We start from the raw sequence: 18,320 nt of genomic DNA, 5'->3' as shown, positions 1-18,320 counted from the left end.
ATCACAGTCTAGGGTGGCTAATTCGTCCATTCCATTCCCAAATTATTTTCAAATGATAATAAGCTGAACGTCAAGCTTATTTTTTAAGTCTCATTTTATTTTGCATTTGTGTTATTTGATATCACCATTTGGTCTAAAATATTATTCAACTGGTGGTAAAGCATCTTTATGTCAATAGTGCATAAAGAAGTCTTTTGGGTTTAATTTTATTTCATCGATTTTCTTTTTATTCATTTTATTTCTACAACTAATTCTAAAGTAAATAGCAGCATATTTATTCCTTACTATTCTCATACATATCATAACGAAAGCATTATACAACTCTATAAAGTCAGCATGAATGTTCCCAATGACATTGAAATACTACTTTTGATCGATCATCGTCTTTGTTGACTCTCGGTAATTCAAAAATTTTGCGATGAGCATTGCTCATCGCAAATTATGAACTGTAATATAGATCTCAAGAGCAATACAAATGCTTGTGATAGAAGCTTATACAAGTGTGTAAGTGCTGCTATTATCCTTTTAACTGCTTTCGAGTTACTGTGAGATCTTTGGTTTAACAACCGTATAATAATAAGCTGGTACACTTTTATATACTCAGGAAAAACTAAGAAAATATGAGTAATTTATACAGAATGATGGTTCTTCTGGAAGAACCAATGGAAGAAGACATTACCATTTCTGATTCGAAAGAAGAGAAGAAAGTAATGCATGAATTTATGGATGAGTTGACATTACCTTTTCAAATTGATGAAATTGATCTACTGAATAAATGGTTTGATAAGTTTGATGATGAAATATGTATACCGAATGAAGGCCACATTAAATATGAGATTACAAGTGATGGTCTTATTGTGCTGATTCTGGATAAAGAGCTAGGGGAAGAATTTGTAGGTAAGGTAAAAACATTTGTCGAGCAAAACAATGTCGAAGATGAAGATGAGGAAGATGCTTGAGATATTTAAGACATATCAATGCGTTAGTTTAATGTCATGAAATTGTCTTTAGGTTATAAGTGTTACACGGATCCTATTAAAAATCTGTGAAAATATATGGTTGTCCAAAATGGATATATTAGAACTGATAGGAGTGAAAATATAACATTTCACCTCCTCCATTTGTAAACTAAAGTCCAGTTTCTAATTTATAAGATATGAGGTAAAAAGCATGCCAATCCAAGCATTTTTATATCTAATATTTTAAATATATACTGTATTTGTGATTATTTTTTATTTGGTATATTACTGGCTCGAGAGGTGTTACTTTTATTGTTCGTTATTTAAAATATATTCTAAAGTCGCTGACAGCAGCAGTCTTGAGAGGATTGGCTGTTCACAGTTAAAACTTTATGCTAGTTTTAGCAGAAAATTCATATGTTCACATTTTTACTTCAATAGCTCTTAGGTGAAAAGTTCATGTCTTCTTAACGATATGGAGAAAGTATATTTCAAATAAATCAGAAATTTATCGTCTGTACTGTTTTGTTGAGATCCCAATTCCGCTTGATTAATCGTAATCCTACAGGGTCTTATAGTGTAGTGGTTATCACTTTCGGTTCTGATCCGAACAACCCCGGTTCGAATCCGGGTAGGACCTATTTTTTATTTTTTTGATTCTTATCCTGTATATGACATAGACGATGAAGTAGACAGATTAAGCATTGGAATAATCAATGTTCATGCAATTATGTATAATTTATTATGTCATGTAGTTAAAGTTATTTACAATTTCTCTAAGGTCTTTTCCAACTTATTCAATCTAGCCACAATTGGTAATTCCTTGACAATATAGGAGCTATCATGAATTGCATCCTCAATTAGGTGATATAGTTGATCTTGATCTTGGTACCTGCACCAAGGATAGTGACCGACATGATCATTTTTAGATAATGAAGTCAATGCTGATCTACAACAACAGTATTGGCAAGTCACGAAATCTTTTATCGTGTGTGATGGATTCGAACTCCAGAATCCTCTTAGAAACAATTTCAGGTTATTTTCATCTTTAATGTTGAAACAATAACGTATTTGATCAATGCTGTTCCTATAGAAGATATCTACTTCAATCGTTGCTCGTAAATTGAGCTTTTGTAAACATAGGAATTCGGCAAGTAGATTATGTTTGTTTAGGTAATAGTCTCTTTCTAAAGGGAACTGGTAATGTCTCCAAGAGCAGTCTTTTAGATGACTATCTGTTAGCCACCCTCTCAAAGCCAATTTGTCAGATAAGTCCATTGATGTTTTATCACAATTAAATGATATAAGCTGGTGACAATTCGAACAAGTGCATATTAAACTATTGTGAGTTTCCCCAGCATCGGGGGCCTTCCTATCGACAATTCTATGCATAGACCACCCATTAGCCACCAACGTCAGTGGATTTGTTAATTTGCTCCATTCTATGTCGAGGTACTTGGTACCATCTAGTAAATGTTGATACTTCTCCAGAATTTCAGCTAGAGTGTATTGTAAATGTGTCTTTTCTTTCTCTGTTTCGACCAAGTTTTCGTATAATTTTCTAAACTTCATGTTCTTCGAGCTCAGAAATCGATTACTCTTAAGCGGACCGCAGCTCCTGTATTTCCTCCTCTTAACGATCCGCTCAGCGGTCCGGGGCACCGCTTCATTTCGATGCACTAGGTGCCCATGATAGGAGTCCAGCTCCCGAGATAATCGCAACAACCGCGCTTCCAGATCCATCAGTTTATTTGCCTGCATGAACAGCACATCGCAAATACACAGCACACTGGTTACCAACTAATAGACCCTTTCTGTAACTGTGTGTGATCATGACCTGACGGTGAACAGCCCTCAATGCTGATTGGAAGTCCCGTGACCCCCCCCAGGCAAGACAAGCTCTTCCAGACAAAAAAATGAAAATTTTCTGAACTGAAAAATTGACGAAAAATTGACGAAATTTGGCAAACTTTTGGGCATCAGAGGCCATCTTCACACAGTAAACCTGAGTTTACAGAGAGCAAGCAATTCTATTTTGGTTCAGAAATTTCGAATTTCAAATTTTGAATCATAGTTAGAGACTCATTAACTTTCATTGTGGAATAAATATTTGGTTGAATTGTTCGGTTGTCTTAATTTCTTGGCAGTTAAGAGAATTTTTTTTTGGGAATAGAATATTGGGTCATTCTCTAAAGGAAGGAAAGAATAGCAAAAAGTATAGAATCGTACAATGCCATTGGAAGATTATCAGAAGAATTTCTTGGAGCTTGCCATTGAGTCCCAAGCTTTGAAGTTTGGCTCTTTCACTTTGAAGTCCGGCAGACAATCCCCATATTTCTTCAATTTGGGTTTGTTCAACACTGGTAAGCTGCTATCCAACTTGGCCACGGCCTATGCAATTGCCATTATCCAATCTGACTTGAAGTTTGACATCATCTTCGGTCCAGCTTACAAAGGTATCCCCTTAGCTGCCATTGTATGTGTTAAGCTTGCTGAAATTGGTGGTTCGAAGTTCCAAAATGTCCAGTACGCTTTCAACAGAAAGGAGGCCAAGGACCACGGTGAAGGTGGTAACATTGTTGGTGCAGCTCTAGAAGGTAAGAAGATCTTGATTATCGACGATGTTATGACCGCCGGTACTGCCATCAACGAGGCCTTTGAGATTATTGCTGCCAACCAAGGTCAAGTAGTGGGATCTATCATCGCTCTAGATAGACAAGAAGTTGTCGGCTCGCCAGATTCTACAGATAGCATGAGCGCCACCCAGGCTGTAAGTAAAAGATACAACATTCCAGTTCTAAGCATTGTATCACTGAGCCATGTTATTAATTTCTTGGATGGTAGAATCACCGCTGAGGAGAAACAGAAAATTGAAGACTACTTGCAAAAGTACGGGGCCTAGATGAGATTCAGATTCTACAGTAATTATCGGAATTATTGTGAACTTCAATCCTCTATGCTGTTTTAGCAGAAATATATCTAATATTTTTCATTTCCACGCTCATTAATAGATTAACGTAGTAGTTGTTTTTGTCTTTTCTTTTCTAATGTTTTTTTTTATCAATCTATTCCAAAAAAGTTTCATATCTGCAGTTCTTCATCATGTAAGCTCGTTGGTAATTTGTATCTCTAGCTACCAATCCCCTCCAAACTTCCTCTACTTTATATTGGTCAACAATGATAACCTTGTTGAATACAATAAATGGAGCTGCTGAGATGAGCCAAGTTGGCTTATATTATTAGCTTTCACTTTGGCTATTGCTTCTACCATACCATTATCTTCCTACATGTCTGCTACATACCTCATCCATCTGATGCCCAATGTCATAGAAAAAAACAGTTCCTCTTCTATAGATGTTCTTTCTATTTTATTCTAAATCAAAATTTATTTACCTTAGTCCTTAGTCATATCTTCTTGCATTCACTTCATTTCTGGGCAATGGTCATATTTGGTGCGGTAACCTAAAAAAACAAACGTATGTGCCAATTATAGTAAACATTATTATACAGATAGATAAAGGGTAATATCTCTTGATTATATTTTTGTCTCCATTACTCGATAAGATTGAAAAATTGCTGGACAAGAATTACTCAAGCAGCTATTATTTAGGAAATGTTGACTTCTATTGTAGTATCATATATCATCAATTTCAATATATTCCATGCATCATTAAGTTTGACTGAAATTACCTTCTAACAACCTTGAATTTGTTCTTAGGAGCCTTGAATTGCTTTTCAGGTGCTTCAATCTTAGGAGCTTCATAGATTGATTTCGTCATTGGGTGGCCCCACAAGTATGGACTATGTAGCGGTACTATATCGTTCATCTTAAACCCTTTGACTTTAGGAATCTTCTTAAACTCTATATTATCAAAATCTGGACCATATGGTAGTTCCCTTAGGGATTCCACAGTTGTGGGATGCTTCTGTAAATACTCAGCAACAAGCTTCATGAGTTGTCTTTTACCACCAGAGAACTTAGAAGCACTTGGAACTAACTTGCCTTCTTCTTTGAGCAAAACCCTGATTCTTCCTGGGTTACCAAAGTCCTGCGGATGACATTTGTCACCTTCAAATATAGATAGTAAGCCATATTCACGCACAGCATCTGATATAGTTTTTGCCAACGGATTCTCAACAGCCATTTCTATTGGAACTCTTCTACCCTCCTTGTGTGATCTGTTTTTATCAAAATAGCAAGGATATAAAACTTGGAATTTTTTAACCTCATCTAGTTCTTGTTTTGTGATTGGGGCGGATTCTTCAACTTTACCTGTTTGAGGGTTGATGAAACTTATCATTTCCTTGTTGCTACCAGCATATTGCTTTTTACGTTCTTCTTCTTCAATATCCTGACTTCTGACCACTGTGGGTGTTATCTTTGGAGCAATTGGTGTATTCAAAGTTGGATCCAGCTCCGCCAGATCCATATCCATATTGTCGATGTCATCGTAGTCTTCAATTTCTTCCAACTTCGGCATGCTTGGATAATATTCTTATTGTGTTCAATTTGGTAAACAACTGGCCTATAAGGAAAAACAATACTGTAAATAATTCAAAATAAATTTAGTTTAGATGATAAACATTTGACTGCTGCGAAAACTGTAAAGCTATCGCTACTTGTCAGCTATTACCATCGCTGCTAAAACCAAACTTCCTACAAACTAAAAAACAAATTCATCGGGCTTGGTAGAAATACGTCGTATATGATATATAGAACTATAATATACAATCCAATGAAGAGGAAGCCATTGTAAGTTGGAACAGTTGTACTGATCGAATTTAAAATTGAGTTTAACTAGTCTATAAATTTGTGTTTTCACTCGCAAATAATTCAGCATGAACAAGAATCACAGTAAAGCTTACATAGTTATTTTGTTTGTTTCTAGTTCCTCTTTTCTAAGTAAGAATTCATCTATAATGTCATCGAATAGCTCGAAGACTAGATTGCAATTCAAATATTGATTCTGAAGCATCTCATGCAGTGACTTTGATGCTTCCTTTGACCTTTGGTAACCTATAAAAGTCCCAAATTGCTCGATAAACAAGGTTTGCATCATTTGGAAGGCCTTGATTTCTACTTTGCGTTTTTCATTGCTACTTATTTCCTTCTTGTCCACCTTAGGTCTCCTAAAAGTTCCATTAGGTCCCCATAATAAGAATTTTAAGCTAGCCAGTAGATCACTAACATGACTATCTGAGCTCCATTTATCACCCTGCTCTTTCATGTATTTGTCAATGGTGCTCCCCATTAATTGTTGTAATAGTGTCACAATAGCTCTTCCTCGCAGCCAGCGCGAGTTTGTTCTACTGGAAAATATTGCTATAAAGAATTCTGAGATAATCTTTACAGTTGATTTCGTTTCGTTCGATGTGGGTACCTTTGCATAATGAGAAGTAAGGTATTTATTGTCGTAAACTAAATCATCAGTTGATCTAAGACCCTCATCCATTAAAGAAAGTTCTGGTATGCACTCATAGCTTTGGGAATTGTTAATCAAAGGTAATTCTTCGGGGTTTCTGTTTATACTGAATGATAAGGGGTTGGTCAAAAACGTCCTAAATAAATCATCCTCACAAATTTCTTGAATTTGTAAGAGCTGATTTAAAAATAGTTCAAATTTAATCCTTCTTTCATTGCATATGTCAACTTTAGCAATGTTGTAATTTTCTGTAATTGGAATCTTAGATGGAAATGAGAGATCTAACTTTTTTAACTTTTTAGAGTAATTGGCGTGCAAGTACTTGTATAGTACAGCAAACTCATTGAATCTCCTTGAAACTTCCCATGAAGTAGATTTATCGCCATTTTGTCGTTTAACATTTACCAAATAAAAGGTAATTAGTTTTTTACCGCCTTCATCTACATCTTCATAAAAAGAAGATATTGACACTTCGGTTGTGCCATATAATGCATTGGATGATTCTTGGATTAGAAGAAGTTGTCTTGCAACATCCATTCGCTCTATATCTTTCTTCATTGCGCGTTTTGACTTTGATAGAATTCGCAATTGTTCCTTGTCATTGATTAATTCCGCCTTTAGTAATAGATGATCTAGTATTTCATCTTCCTTTTCAGTTTGATTGATCTTTAATGTTAGATCTGCTATGGCTTCTTTGATATCTTTGAAACTCTTTAAACCTGGTCTGAATAGTAATTCTTTGCTCTCTTGAGGTACTGAAAGTTGGATATCATCTATAGACTTATCTTTGTCATAGTTATCCAGCAAGGCGTTGGCAAGAGTGGAGTCCTCTACATTTCTTTTGGGTAGATCATTTGCAAGTATACCGTTTTCAAAGATTATAGACTCCAGTTTCTGATCAATTCTGGAGTTTTTTGTACCCATATTTGTTGCATTTTCTTGAGAGTAATCTTCACTTTTTTGTCTCAGGGAAAATTCTAGAATACCTTTTATGTAAACATTAGTTTGGAAAAATTTGGAGGATGTGATCATATTCAGAAATGAAGCTGATGACTTAAACTGTTCAAAGTATTGCTTTAGGATGTTTTCAACTAAATTGTTCAAAAATCGGATACTTTTCAGACAATCAATAAAGTATATATTCATATCAGGTTCGTTTTGTGACATAAAATTCATGATATTATCTGTCCGTTCTGCATTTATATTTCGCAAAGCATGTATCATGGTTTCAGTTATGAACTGTTTTAGTTGCCTGTAAAAAGCAAGTGGCTCTACAATTGATTGGTCTTCCTCGTAACTATCATCAAGTGGAGTCAAAATGAGATTGGATTCACAAATAAATGATAGCAATGGTTTCAGATTTATATTATTTTCATTCGCCAAAAATTCTTCGAAGAACAATATCAATTCGTTTTGTTGAACTATATCAGCAAATGTAATAGTGCTAATAAAATTTTTTACAAATTGTGTTGATTCCCTCCAACTATTCTTAGAATTAAGCACCTTTGAAGATAAAGAAGGACCATATATTAACTTAGAATTAAAAGTTTTCAGTCGCATTTCAACTAAGTTCAGCATCAGTAATAGCCTTTGTTTTGATGCCTTTTTATCGATATTATCATCGAGGATACCAAAGCATAATAATAGTACGTATCCTATATTATGTAAAGGTACGATTTGTCCGCATGTGGTAATATATCTCAGGCTCAACTCATATTGCTTATTATTTATGGGCAGTTCTTTAAATAACCACCATACTTTAGCGTTATTTATCAGTTCTTCCGTAGTACCTGAAGTATCAGTTTCTTCATTTAATAGCTGTCGAATGCGAGACACTTGTTTAGTTTCTTTCAAAATTCTTTCAGACATTGATATTATCTGTAGATTAATATCATACGGATTTATTAGTTTATTAATTAAAGGATACAATACAGAGCCTGCCAGTATCTCTTTCACTAAAGATGAAACAATTGTGGAAGAAGCCTCATTCTCATTCAAAATTCTTTTCTGGATGAGCTGGGCTTTATCCAAACAATAGTTTTTTACACTATCATCCAAGATATGGTTTCTGAGTGAGACATTTCTGTGGAACTTTTGGTACTTGTTGAATTCTACAGCTAAATGCAAGCTATTTTTATGAAGAGTGGTTTGCCTTTTCAAATTAGCTTCTGTAGTTACACATCGTTTATAGATGTTTATGTGCTTTGTAATCTTGGGGATACATTTTGTACTAATGATATCAACAATATTTTTGTCTGCTTGAATAGTCGCTATTTTATCAGTTGTATTCTCTAGTAAGGACTGAATTAAATTGGGAAGAGATTGGTCGTTATCCTTCTCGATTCTTAAAAGCCATGATTGTATAAAATCAGTGACAATAAACTCGATAATTTCCCTGATTTCTGATGCAGTTCGAGGATATTTATCAATTGTAATAAATTTACTTTTATAGGTGGCCACATTATTTGGTAGTATATTTTTATGACACGAAACTATTTCATTTATTCGTTTACTCTTGAAGTGTGATCCTGTAATAAAATTCTGCAGTTTAATTATGCTGCAAAGCAAAAATATTATGGCCAAAGACAGTATGCATAGAATTAACAAGCCATTTCTAAATAAGGATGGTACAAATAAAAGGATTGCGAACCCAAACACGCTCGGCAGTTTTTGCATTCAATGGTAATATCACAAAGTCTCAGCTAGCAATCTTCTCGAAAATATATATCATTCAGCATACAGCATAAAATAAATTTTTTTTTAGTTAATATTACATTCGTGGCCTGGATTGAAGAAAGTATTTCTGGAATAAACTTGTATCAATGACTATCTTCAAGTTATTAGGTTATTATCATTCTTATGACAAAAGGTATCCATTGAGATTTTAAGCCGTTCGAAGTAACTTTGAGTAGTATATATTTATCATTAACTGATTTAGTTGAATTCTTAGGTTTGAAGTCCACCAAGATATATCTATGGTTTCTCTACTTAACTATATGGTTTCTCTACTTAACTATATTGTTGACGATACTACTGTTTACAATGTTTCAAAAAGCAAATCTTGTATTTCTTTGATTTGATTAGAAATGATCGTGGACAGCTCATTTCGTCTGCTTATTTCCTCCAGCATATGTTGTTCATCAGTCGTAGAAGCAACTATTCTGGAATTTAGATATTTTGGATGAGTTAACAATTTCTTCAAGGCAGAATTCAATTGCTTATAGTCCTGTTCTGAAACAAGACCTGGGATTTGTTTCACATTATCCGGGTTCTGAACTGTACTGTTGTTTCTGGATGTGGATACTGAATTGACCTTGTTTATAGCCTCCAGCATTTTTTGCAATAGGATTATTTGTTTAGTTTCATTGACTAAAGCAGTTGATACAGACATGTTGCTGTCGAACCAAGAACTCAAGACATTTCCGATCTGATTGGAAAAGTAAGAGATGAAAAGATAGGTCTCTGGTAAGATTTTCGAACCGAAGTTACTCAATAGAATTAAGGTAATTGACAATAATCCATTGCTCCAAATATAATGGATCCTTGGTTGACTTGAAGTTTTAATCGCATTTCTCTGTAACGCAACCGAAAGTGGAGATTCAACAAGAACTGTAAATAGTCCATTAGTTATAAGTTTTTCTGCAACTTCTCTTATCATGCACAATTCTGCAATAATGCTCAAACTTAACTGACCCAGGATTGGTTCATCGTTGACTAAATACAAATGGGAGCTGGAATATAAATTTAGCATCACTTGTAATGTACCCACTTCATAAAGTGATGAAGCAAAAATGGAATTGAATTCTGAAGAGGGGTTTAGCTCCTGTGTTTTTACAACTATATTCAGTAATAGAGAAATGTCCTGAATTTTTTCATCGATGTTTGCAATAGAATATTGTCCAGATGTAGCTTTCATGCTATTGATTTCGGAGAGAATATTAGAGAATAGCAAATATAGTCCTTTACAGAAGGATTCTTCGTTGGTTTGTATTAGAAGGTCGGCATTTAGCTCCACAAATTGAGGGCCATCTTTTACCATAGATAGTAATAGTAAGATGGAACGTAATATTGGTCTGTATAGCAATGAACCAGTATTTTCCGGTATATTTGTCAAAAAATTAACCTCTGGACTTTTGAGTATTTCTAATAATTGAGCTAATAGTTTTTGGATATTTTTATCTGGAAGCTGTTGACCGTTATTGTGAATATTGTACAAGAAAAAAAACACAAGCTCTAATCTTTCCATATAAACATCTGTGAAAATAGGAGCTTCAACGCCATACTCGATATTATATTGTAAAAGATCGGATAGCAAAGACATGTAGCATTCTGGAACAATACTATTTTTTCTCTTGATGAAAGCAGTAATTAAAGCGCCCCATGATTTAGCTGCAGCTACTTGAGCTACTGTGCTTTGTAAATTAGAAGATGCATCGATAATTTGATTTCTTATGCTATCGGTACCAGTCCAAGACGAGTCATTACCTAAACATTGATCCAATATCGAAATGTCAAAAATGTTATCGTCAAAATTAATGAATGTTTTGGCAATAGGTGAAAGAGCGAACATAGAAAGTTCTGCTTTGTTCCAAATTTCTGATATATTCTTCTCTAGGTTTGTCTGTAAGTCACTTTGGTAACCTTCGATCAAGAAAAACTTTTGGAGGTGAGGAACAATCTTGTCACTTTCAAGCAAAGACATTAAATCACTATTAGGGTTTTTCGATGTAAAAATGTATAGAGCAAAAATCTCTACAATTCTAGCAATTAGCTTATAGCGTCTTTTCAATTCTTTGTCATGAGTCACCTGGCTATCGTCTGAGGAATTAGTTCCAACAGTTGCATCCATTAAATTTTCCAGCTTATTAAGCAGAGATACAATAAAGTCATTGTCTTCATCTAAGTTTCTCGCATTACTCCATGTATTAAATGCATAGGATATGGCCTCAAGCAAATAACAGCAGGTTGTCTCAGGATATTGATCCATTTTTTTTGCATTGTTCTTCAATACGTTCAAGATAGAAATTTGGTTGTCTTTCGAAGTATTCTTTAAACTGGACGATATAGCTTTATCCGGAGCTCTTCCCGTTAGGAATAGGATTGATAAACCATCTTGTTTGCTTCTTATCAAAGTTCCAAAAAAAACATATAGCGTCTTTGCCAGTTGATAATCCTGTAGTGTTGTGGTCAAATCCTTGATAATTGAAGACAAAAACTTTTCAGAGTAAGTATGTCCAAGATATGAGTACAAAAATGGATACTCACTAGACCATGGTACTCCAACCAGGCTGTTCAATAATTTCACTATTGATATTTTTAATGTTGGTTTAGTTAAATAAATGTCGATTAATTTAGGTGATTGGCAAAACAACATCCTTTCAAGAGAGCTGGCATTGAGTTTTGAAACTCCTCTAATAGAAACCAGAAGATTAGCTAAATCGTATGCTTTTTGAACAACATGATCATATAGTTCATCAAATAGCCCATTTCCAAAAATATAAATTGTTTTATTCTTGGGGGATGTGATAGTATTTATTAATGAGATCACCACAGGAGGATCGTAGGAGTCTGGGACTAAGAATGCGTTGGTGATTGTATCCGCTGCTTTTGAAAGTACATTCGTAATTTTGTTTTCCGGAGGTGTTTCTGAATCAATTCCGTGAACAAAGTAGAGTATTTTTGAAAAGGCTTTTGTTAGTTCCAGAGAGAGCTCAAATCTTTGTTCTATAGATTTAGAATATTTCCAGAACTGAAAACTTTCATAAACATTTAGCAAATGAACGATAAGGTTTGATAAAATCGATTTTTTAGTCTTCAATGGTACCCCAGAATCAGAATATAGGCTAGTGGTAACAGCATCATCAATCAAGCCTACAGTCATCTTAGCGATAGAAATTGTAAAGTCATATTCACCATTTGTTAGCTCAATTGATCCTAAAATAATATTCACAAGTCCGGATTTTCCGTAGTGATCTAACAAGTCAGAAGTCGAAAGGTAGGCCCATACGAAGTGTGGGAATCTACGGACTAGAACATTAGTAAAGGAGGCACAAATGCACAGTAGCTCATAATTTCTCTTATGCAAAGCTCTTTCAAAAATTTTAAATACCACAGATATTATGTCATCATCTCTTGGTTTGGATAATTGCGAAGAAAGTGACTCTAATATTTTAATTGAATGATCAACAGGTATAGTAGAAGACATGATATTAGACAAAAGACTGATAGCGGCTATCATAAATTCCTTTTGTTCATAATTGATATCATTCCCTTTGACAGTGTATAAAATGGATAAATTTTGTAATATTCTTCCTAGCAATGACCATCCATTATACTGATAGTCAAAGACAAGAAGCGTTTCGTTAGTAACATTATTTGTCGTAAAGTTACTACTTCCATCTTCAGAATTGTATTTCACTATTGAGTCTTTTGTATGTTCCTTCCCAGAGGTAATTGCGGGCACGTCAGCCACAATAAAAGCCTTTGTCGATTTGGGGAGTGGCATTAATACATCATCATCTTGTTCAAATGGTGGTTTTACCAACACTTCAGAGCTGAGTTGAATTTGCTCTAGGGTAGAAGAATCGTTACTATTACTTCTATCCGCCACATCATAATCTATTGAGCCTAATGGCATTTTTACAGCATAAGAGCCAAATGCTTCCCAGTTAAATTCAGCCAGCTCCTCATTTATTGAAGTGAGATTAATAAAGGGAAGTAAACCTTCATCAATTAGAGGTAATTTTGCCTTGATTGTATCGAATTTTGTAATAAATGCATTATTTGAAATAAAGTTCTCGATGACACCCCTTGGTAGATCATTAAGCACTGATTTGATAATTTTAGTAGTAGATGCTGTAAAAGGGATAAAATTGACCGATAATGTCATGAAAGATGCAAATAGAGTAGTGAAGATATTATCGTTTCTTATGCAGTTTGATGTCTCAAGGAACTTCGCCAAGAGACCAATATCTTCTGCATTTTTAGCAAATAGTATACTCATAGAATGAATTGAATCTTGTGGAAAGCATTTTCTAATAAAATCTAGCTCGTTAATCGATGTTATTTCGTCGCTATCATCCTCTGCTATAATTGATTTTGCGCAAAGAATAAAAGACCACATATACAGAACAATTGGCATACGCTTTTTATGCATCTCATCCAACAGAACAGAGTGTACTAGTTCGAATGTAGCAACGTCATGTAGGAAGTCAGTATCCATATTGAGATTGCTATCTTCTCGAGCGCTAGATAATCCCAAAAACACTATTGATACAATGGAAATTGTTGATTCTAATTTAGCAATGAATAATGTATCAACCATTGACCTTTCTGTATTATCCAAGAATCTTCTGTTTGAATGGGTAGAAGATATTAGTGTAACTTGATTAACAATCTCGCTAAAATTAGAAAACCATTTCTGGGTTAAAGAGACAGCCACGTTACGGTTTATTATGTATAGTGTTAATAACTTCAATAGTTTGAAACAATACAGAATGTTATAGTTGATGATCAAATCAATTATATCTTGGATTGTGTCCTCATTGTCGAGGTGCAACTCTTCCAAGTGGTCCATACATTGTAAGACACATTCGTCGACACTATTTGTTGCTGTTAGAGTATTCAGCAGAACATCAATAACAGTCGATATTCTTCCGGTCAATGAATCCTCATTCTTTGCATTGTTTACATTCAAATCAGGAATGTATCTATCGCATATGTGCCGCCTAGTATTTAGATCAACCATAATATCCACCATCGAGTTACGTTCCAACAATTCTTTCTCCAGAAACTCATTCAAATTATACTCATTGGACCCCTCAAAATCGTAGTCATATCCCAATATTTTCCTAGCAATAATTCTCTTAGTATCGTTGTTATCATTGTGCTTGGTGCTCTCATTTGATCCCAATTGCAATTCCAGTAACTGCCTTTTATTCTTCTCTAGAAATGCGCTGACGGCATTAATATGCTCCTTGTTTATCGCATCATCCTCAATGCTATTTAGAAACCCGGCAACGTCTCTGTACTCCATCGTCATCGCCATCATGAATATAGATCTCGGGTATGTTCCTTTTTAAAAGGTTAAAAAAGCACGGAAACCAATCTTTCTTAAAATAAGAACCCTATTATATAAGAGTTCCTTCAGCCCTGCCCTTCCAAAGATAACCGAAGAGTTATTAGTAGTGTATACGTCAATTGCACAGGATAGACCACTTTAAGCCCATCTAATAATGTTTAGATTTCCAAGTTCCCATTTTTGAAGTTCGTAATGAGGACAAAATTTCAAAGAAAAAAAATGACGTTAAGATTAGTACGACGTGTTGAATGATGTGTATAAGCTGTTTACTAGAAGCTTATAAGGATGAGATCTGCTTTCAGCCGCTGAATCTTGAGCGGCTGAAGTATGTGACTAGTGAGCAGCTATTGATGAAGAACATGATACTACAAAATTTAATAAGAAAGTTTAGCCGAGCACTATGGTGAATTGGATCTTTCTGTAGCCGGCAAGGATCAAAACAGCTCTGTGCTTATCTAGATAATAGGTCTTAAAATACCTATTGGATAGGTTTATTAGATTTACAAAGGATCTCAGTAAGAGAAGGTGGGGGTAGGGGGTTGGGTATATGTATGCTATTGAGCCAGAGGTCCCGTCAGATAACTAGATTATCGTAGTTCTTTGAACTTTCCAGTAATAGAAAGTTCAAGAACTGGGACAATTACAGTTCAAAAAAGAACAGAGTGACTCGTATGCAGATTGTACTACCTCGAAAGGTAACACAACCATATATTGATATCTGCACAATTACGGCTCCGACCAGTATATTAATTGAGCTGGCCGGGAATTTGACATATGTGCAACAGAGATTGGGGGTTAAAAATGTGAATAAAACTGGTTAAAACTAGAATGCAAACTCAGGTCGTCGTCTGACGACTATTATTTAAGTGTGCACGTCCTAGCATCATAACCAATAGAAATGGAATGTATCTCCCACAGAATAAAGTAGAATACCTGTACAATTTATCATTCTGGTACAACGTTTCCTTAAAGTTATAATACGCGTTTGATTTACTATAACTTTCTGATAGGACATTGTATTAATAAGTTATACCAACACTCAATATGAAGGATTCTCATGTTGAACACAACTGTCATCAAAAGTGAAAAAAAAAATTGCCTACTGTTTCGAAGTTAACACGAAAAATCTCATCAATTGCGATGAGTTGAGTTTCTAAAATAAAAAAAAAAAAAACTGAAGTAATGATTAGGGCATCGACACATTTAAATTGCCAGTTATGATTGAGAAGTTGGTAATTTTAAGGTGTGTTGAAAAGAATATAGGACCAAGACATTAGGTGATATCTCAAATTTAACATGGAGGCGACTAATCTACAAATATATTGGCATGAGTCACAACCTGTGTATAGTATTACCTTTCGTGGAAGTCAGGCTGACGATGATAATGATGATGAGAACTTTAATGAGAAGGGTGAGTTGTTCACTGCAGGCGGGGACAACAAGGTCAGATTATGGCGTTTGAATTGTGAGGAAACAGGTAAAGGTACTTGTAAAGTGGATACAATTGACTTTTTATCAGGTTTATCATTGCACGAACAAGCTGTAAACGTAATACGGTTTGATCATAGAGGGAACGTCTTGGCATCTGCTGGTGATGATGGGCAGGTTCTGCTATGGAAACTAACTAACGAAGAAACACGCAAGAAACAACAACGTATGGGAGATGAACCTGTTGAAGGTGATGGTTGGGCTGTTTGGAAACGTTTACGAGGCACGGCAAATGACTTAGATAACATGCCGGGTGGTGGTGCTTCAGAAATTTATGATTTATCATGGTCACCTGACGACAAATATCTGGTAACAGCTTCAATGGACAACAGCTTAAAGGTGTTTAATGTTGATACAGGAAACTGTGTTGCATTTGCAAAAGATCACAACCATTATGTTCAAGGTGTTACCTGGGATCCATTAAATCAATACATTATCTCACAATCAGTTGATAGGTCTATTAATATCTATGAAATTGAATTAAGAGATTCAAAAGATATAACTAGTTCAACAACATCTACAGAATTGATAAAAAGGCTTAAGCTCAAAAATAGAATATTCAAGAGCGAACTGCCTTTTATAGACGAAGATGCTAGTAGTCGCAAAATTGACTATTCAGTTCAAAAATCATCTTACTTATATCACAATGAAACACTGCCATCTTTTTTTAGGAGATTAGTGATGTCCCCTTGTGGTAGTCTTCTTGTAGTCCCAACTGGACTAATCAAGAACCATCCAACTTCTACTAGTATAGGAACGAAAGATGATGGTGAAGAGAGTTCACAATCTAATAGTATTAATACCTCCGCATCGAGTGATTTTAATAATGCGGTATTCATATACACAAGAGCTGCGATCAAACAAAATTTGGGTAAACCTAGCATATGTCTGCCGTTCTTCAAGAAACCAGCGGTTGCTGTAGCATTTAGTCCCATTTTCTATGAACGGACCTCCAATAAACCGTATGTGGATCTTCCGTATAAACTAGTTTTTGCTATTGCTACAATTAACCAAGTTATCTTCTATGATACCGAAAATATTGAACCTATTTCGATAGTAAGTAATTTGCATTACACGCCATTGACTGATTTAACATGGTCACCCAGAGGTGATATGGTTATGGTTTCATCTACTGACGGTTTTTGTTCTGCTATTTCTATAAATACAGCGGTTTTTGGTCGGAGAACGAAGAAACCAAGTTTCACTAATACTATTGTGAAAGAAGAGATAAGCTTGAATAGAGAAGATGCGTCAGAAGTAAAGCAGCCAAAGCGATCTCATGATATAATTAACATCCTTCCAGTTAGGAAAAAATCGAAGGTAGATACTAATAAGAGTACTACTGATAGCGCTAGTACACCGGATGCTACTGGTAATGATAAGGAGAATAAAGATGACGCAAAGACCTTAGAAATAATTAAGAACACGGAGACTGAAAATTCGTAAATAATATATAAGTCAATTCATATTTATAATTGGATATCATTATTAAGTCACTTTCGATAATATCTTAACTTTGCATAGTATCTTTATTAGATATTACTATTGTGAAGCTAGTTAAGTGGTTCTGCTTACTGAGCTGTCCTGCTGACAGGAGCTATAAATATGAAATACACTCTTCTATAAATATAATGCGAAAATAATAGAATAGAAAATAATATTTGGAAGTCTTAGTCATCGTCGTCTTCTGAGTCGCTACTATCAGTTTCAGTGTGGTAGTCTTCGTAGTAATCTTCTTCATTTTGTGGTTCTTCATTACTCTTGCTATTATTTGCAGTTGAGCTTTCATCCTCCTTTGGTGGAAATTCAAACTCTTCACCTTTCAATAATCTCTCGACGGTCAACTCTACAGAGCCTGTCTTTTCCAAGTCATATTTGATCTGTTCTACATCCAGGTGTGGGGCTAATGTAGAAACAATCTCAATCATTCCCTCAGTCACACGTCTCTTCCTCCGCCTCTTGACAGTCTTTTGATCTTTGCCAGATACAAGAACATCCTTATCTATTTCTTCTCCGTCATTGCTAATATCCACAGTTTTATTTATATTCTTATGAGTAGGTTGGTTGAGATACCTCTTTACCACCAAAATGAACGCCACCAGCAAACCCAAGAATACTTTTGTAGACAGATCCATTGTACTATGTACTAATCTACTCGCTAAACGATCTATATTGGCAGTTGCAAAGGCAAGAATTATGAGTATTATAATTAAACTTCCATGATTTGTCTTTATATTCTGCAATTGGCACGCTCATCGGCTTTGCATTAAAGTTCCAATAATGATTTTTCAAAATGGGAAACTTCCGATGAGCACTAACAAATTGCAAAACTGAGACTTATAAAGAGCAAAGATGCTTGATTTGTAGTAC

At 34.9% G+C, this 18,320-nt stretch overlaps 8 protein-coding genes and 1 non-coding gene across 9 annotated transcripts; 4 read left to right on the top strand and 5 right to left on the bottom strand.

The window, feature by feature from the left end:
- Window positions 1–620: 620 nt before the first annotated feature.
- On the top strand, window positions 621–959 carry GVI51_J06523 (uncharacterized protein; the record flags this gene model as incomplete). The annotated part of the gene is made up of 1 exon (XM_447995.1): window positions 621–959. The coding sequence occupies one exon, from the start codon at window positions 621–623 to the stop codon at window positions 957–959; it is 339 nt and encodes a 112-aa protein (XP_447995.1).
- Window positions 960–1,527: 568 nt separating this feature from the next.
- tQ(CUG)2 lies at window positions 1,528–1,599 on the top strand. The gene has a single exon. It is a non-coding gene; the product is annotated as a tRNA-Gln (tRNA).
- A 125-nt stretch (window positions 1,600–1,724) lies between these two features.
- On the bottom strand, window positions 1,725–2,720 carry PML39 (Pml39p; the record flags this gene model as incomplete). Its single annotated transcript, XM_447994.1, has 1 exon — window positions 1,725–2,720. One exon carries the CDS (start codon window positions 2,718–2,720, stop codon window positions 1,725–1,727), a length of 996 nt encoding a protein of 331 aa, XP_447994.1.
- A 469-nt stretch (window positions 2,721–3,189) lies between these two features.
- On the top strand, window positions 3,190–3,861 carry URA5 (orotate phosphoribosyltransferase URA5; the record flags this gene model as incomplete). The annotated part of the gene is made up of 1 exon (XM_447993.1): window positions 3,190–3,861. The coding sequence occupies one exon, from the start codon at window positions 3,190–3,192 to the stop codon at window positions 3,859–3,861; it is 672 nt and encodes a 223-aa protein (XP_447993.1).
- A 784-nt stretch (window positions 3,862–4,645) lies between these two features.
- Window positions 4,646–5,440, bottom strand: SEC65 (RNA-binding signal recognition particle subunit SEC65; the record flags this gene model as incomplete). The annotated part of the gene is made up of 1 exon (XM_447992.1): window positions 4,646–5,440. The coding sequence occupies one exon, from the start codon at window positions 5,438–5,440 to the stop codon at window positions 4,646–4,648; it is 795 nt and encodes a 264-aa protein (XP_447992.1).
- Window positions 5,441–5,821: 381 nt separating this feature from the next.
- On the bottom strand, window positions 5,822–9,058 carry MDM1 (Mdm1p; the record flags this gene model as incomplete). Its single annotated transcript, XM_447991.1, has 1 exon — window positions 5,822–9,058. One exon carries the CDS (start codon window positions 9,056–9,058, stop codon window positions 5,822–5,824), a length of 3,237 nt encoding a protein of 1,078 aa, XP_447991.1.
- Window positions 9,059–9,419: 361 nt separating this feature from the next.
- NUP188 (Nup188p) lies at window positions 9,420–14,432 on the bottom strand (the record flags this gene model as incomplete). Its single annotated transcript, XM_447990.1, has 1 exon — window positions 9,420–14,432. The coding sequence occupies one exon, from the start codon at window positions 14,430–14,432 to the stop codon at window positions 9,420–9,422; it is 5,013 nt and encodes a 1,670-aa protein (XP_447990.1).
- Window positions 14,433–15,758: 1,326 nt separating this feature from the next.
- On the top strand, window positions 15,759–17,396 carry CAC2 (Cac2p; the record flags this gene model as incomplete). The annotated part of the gene is made up of 1 exon (XM_447989.1): window positions 15,759–17,396. The coding sequence occupies one exon, from the start codon at window positions 15,759–15,761 to the stop codon at window positions 17,394–17,396; it is 1,638 nt and encodes a 545-aa protein (XP_447989.1).
- A 224-nt stretch (window positions 17,397–17,620) lies between these two features.
- On the bottom strand, window positions 17,621–18,085 carry CUE4 (Cue4p; the record flags this gene model as incomplete). Its single annotated transcript, XM_447988.1, has 1 exon — window positions 17,621–18,085. One exon carries the CDS (start codon window positions 18,083–18,085, stop codon window positions 17,621–17,623), a length of 465 nt encoding a protein of 154 aa, XP_447988.1.
- Between the last annotated feature and the right edge of the window lie 235 nt (window positions 18,086–18,320).

Source organism: Nakaseomyces glabratus, chromosome J, assembly GCF_010111755.1.
Source record: "Nakaseomyces glabratus chromosome J, complete sequence".
NCBI lineage: Eukaryota > Fungi > Ascomycota > Saccharomycetes > Saccharomycetales > Saccharomycetaceae > Nakaseomyces > Nakaseomyces glabratus.
Note: the sequence above shows the minus strand (reverse complement) of the source record. Positions and strands in the feature narration are given on the sequence as shown.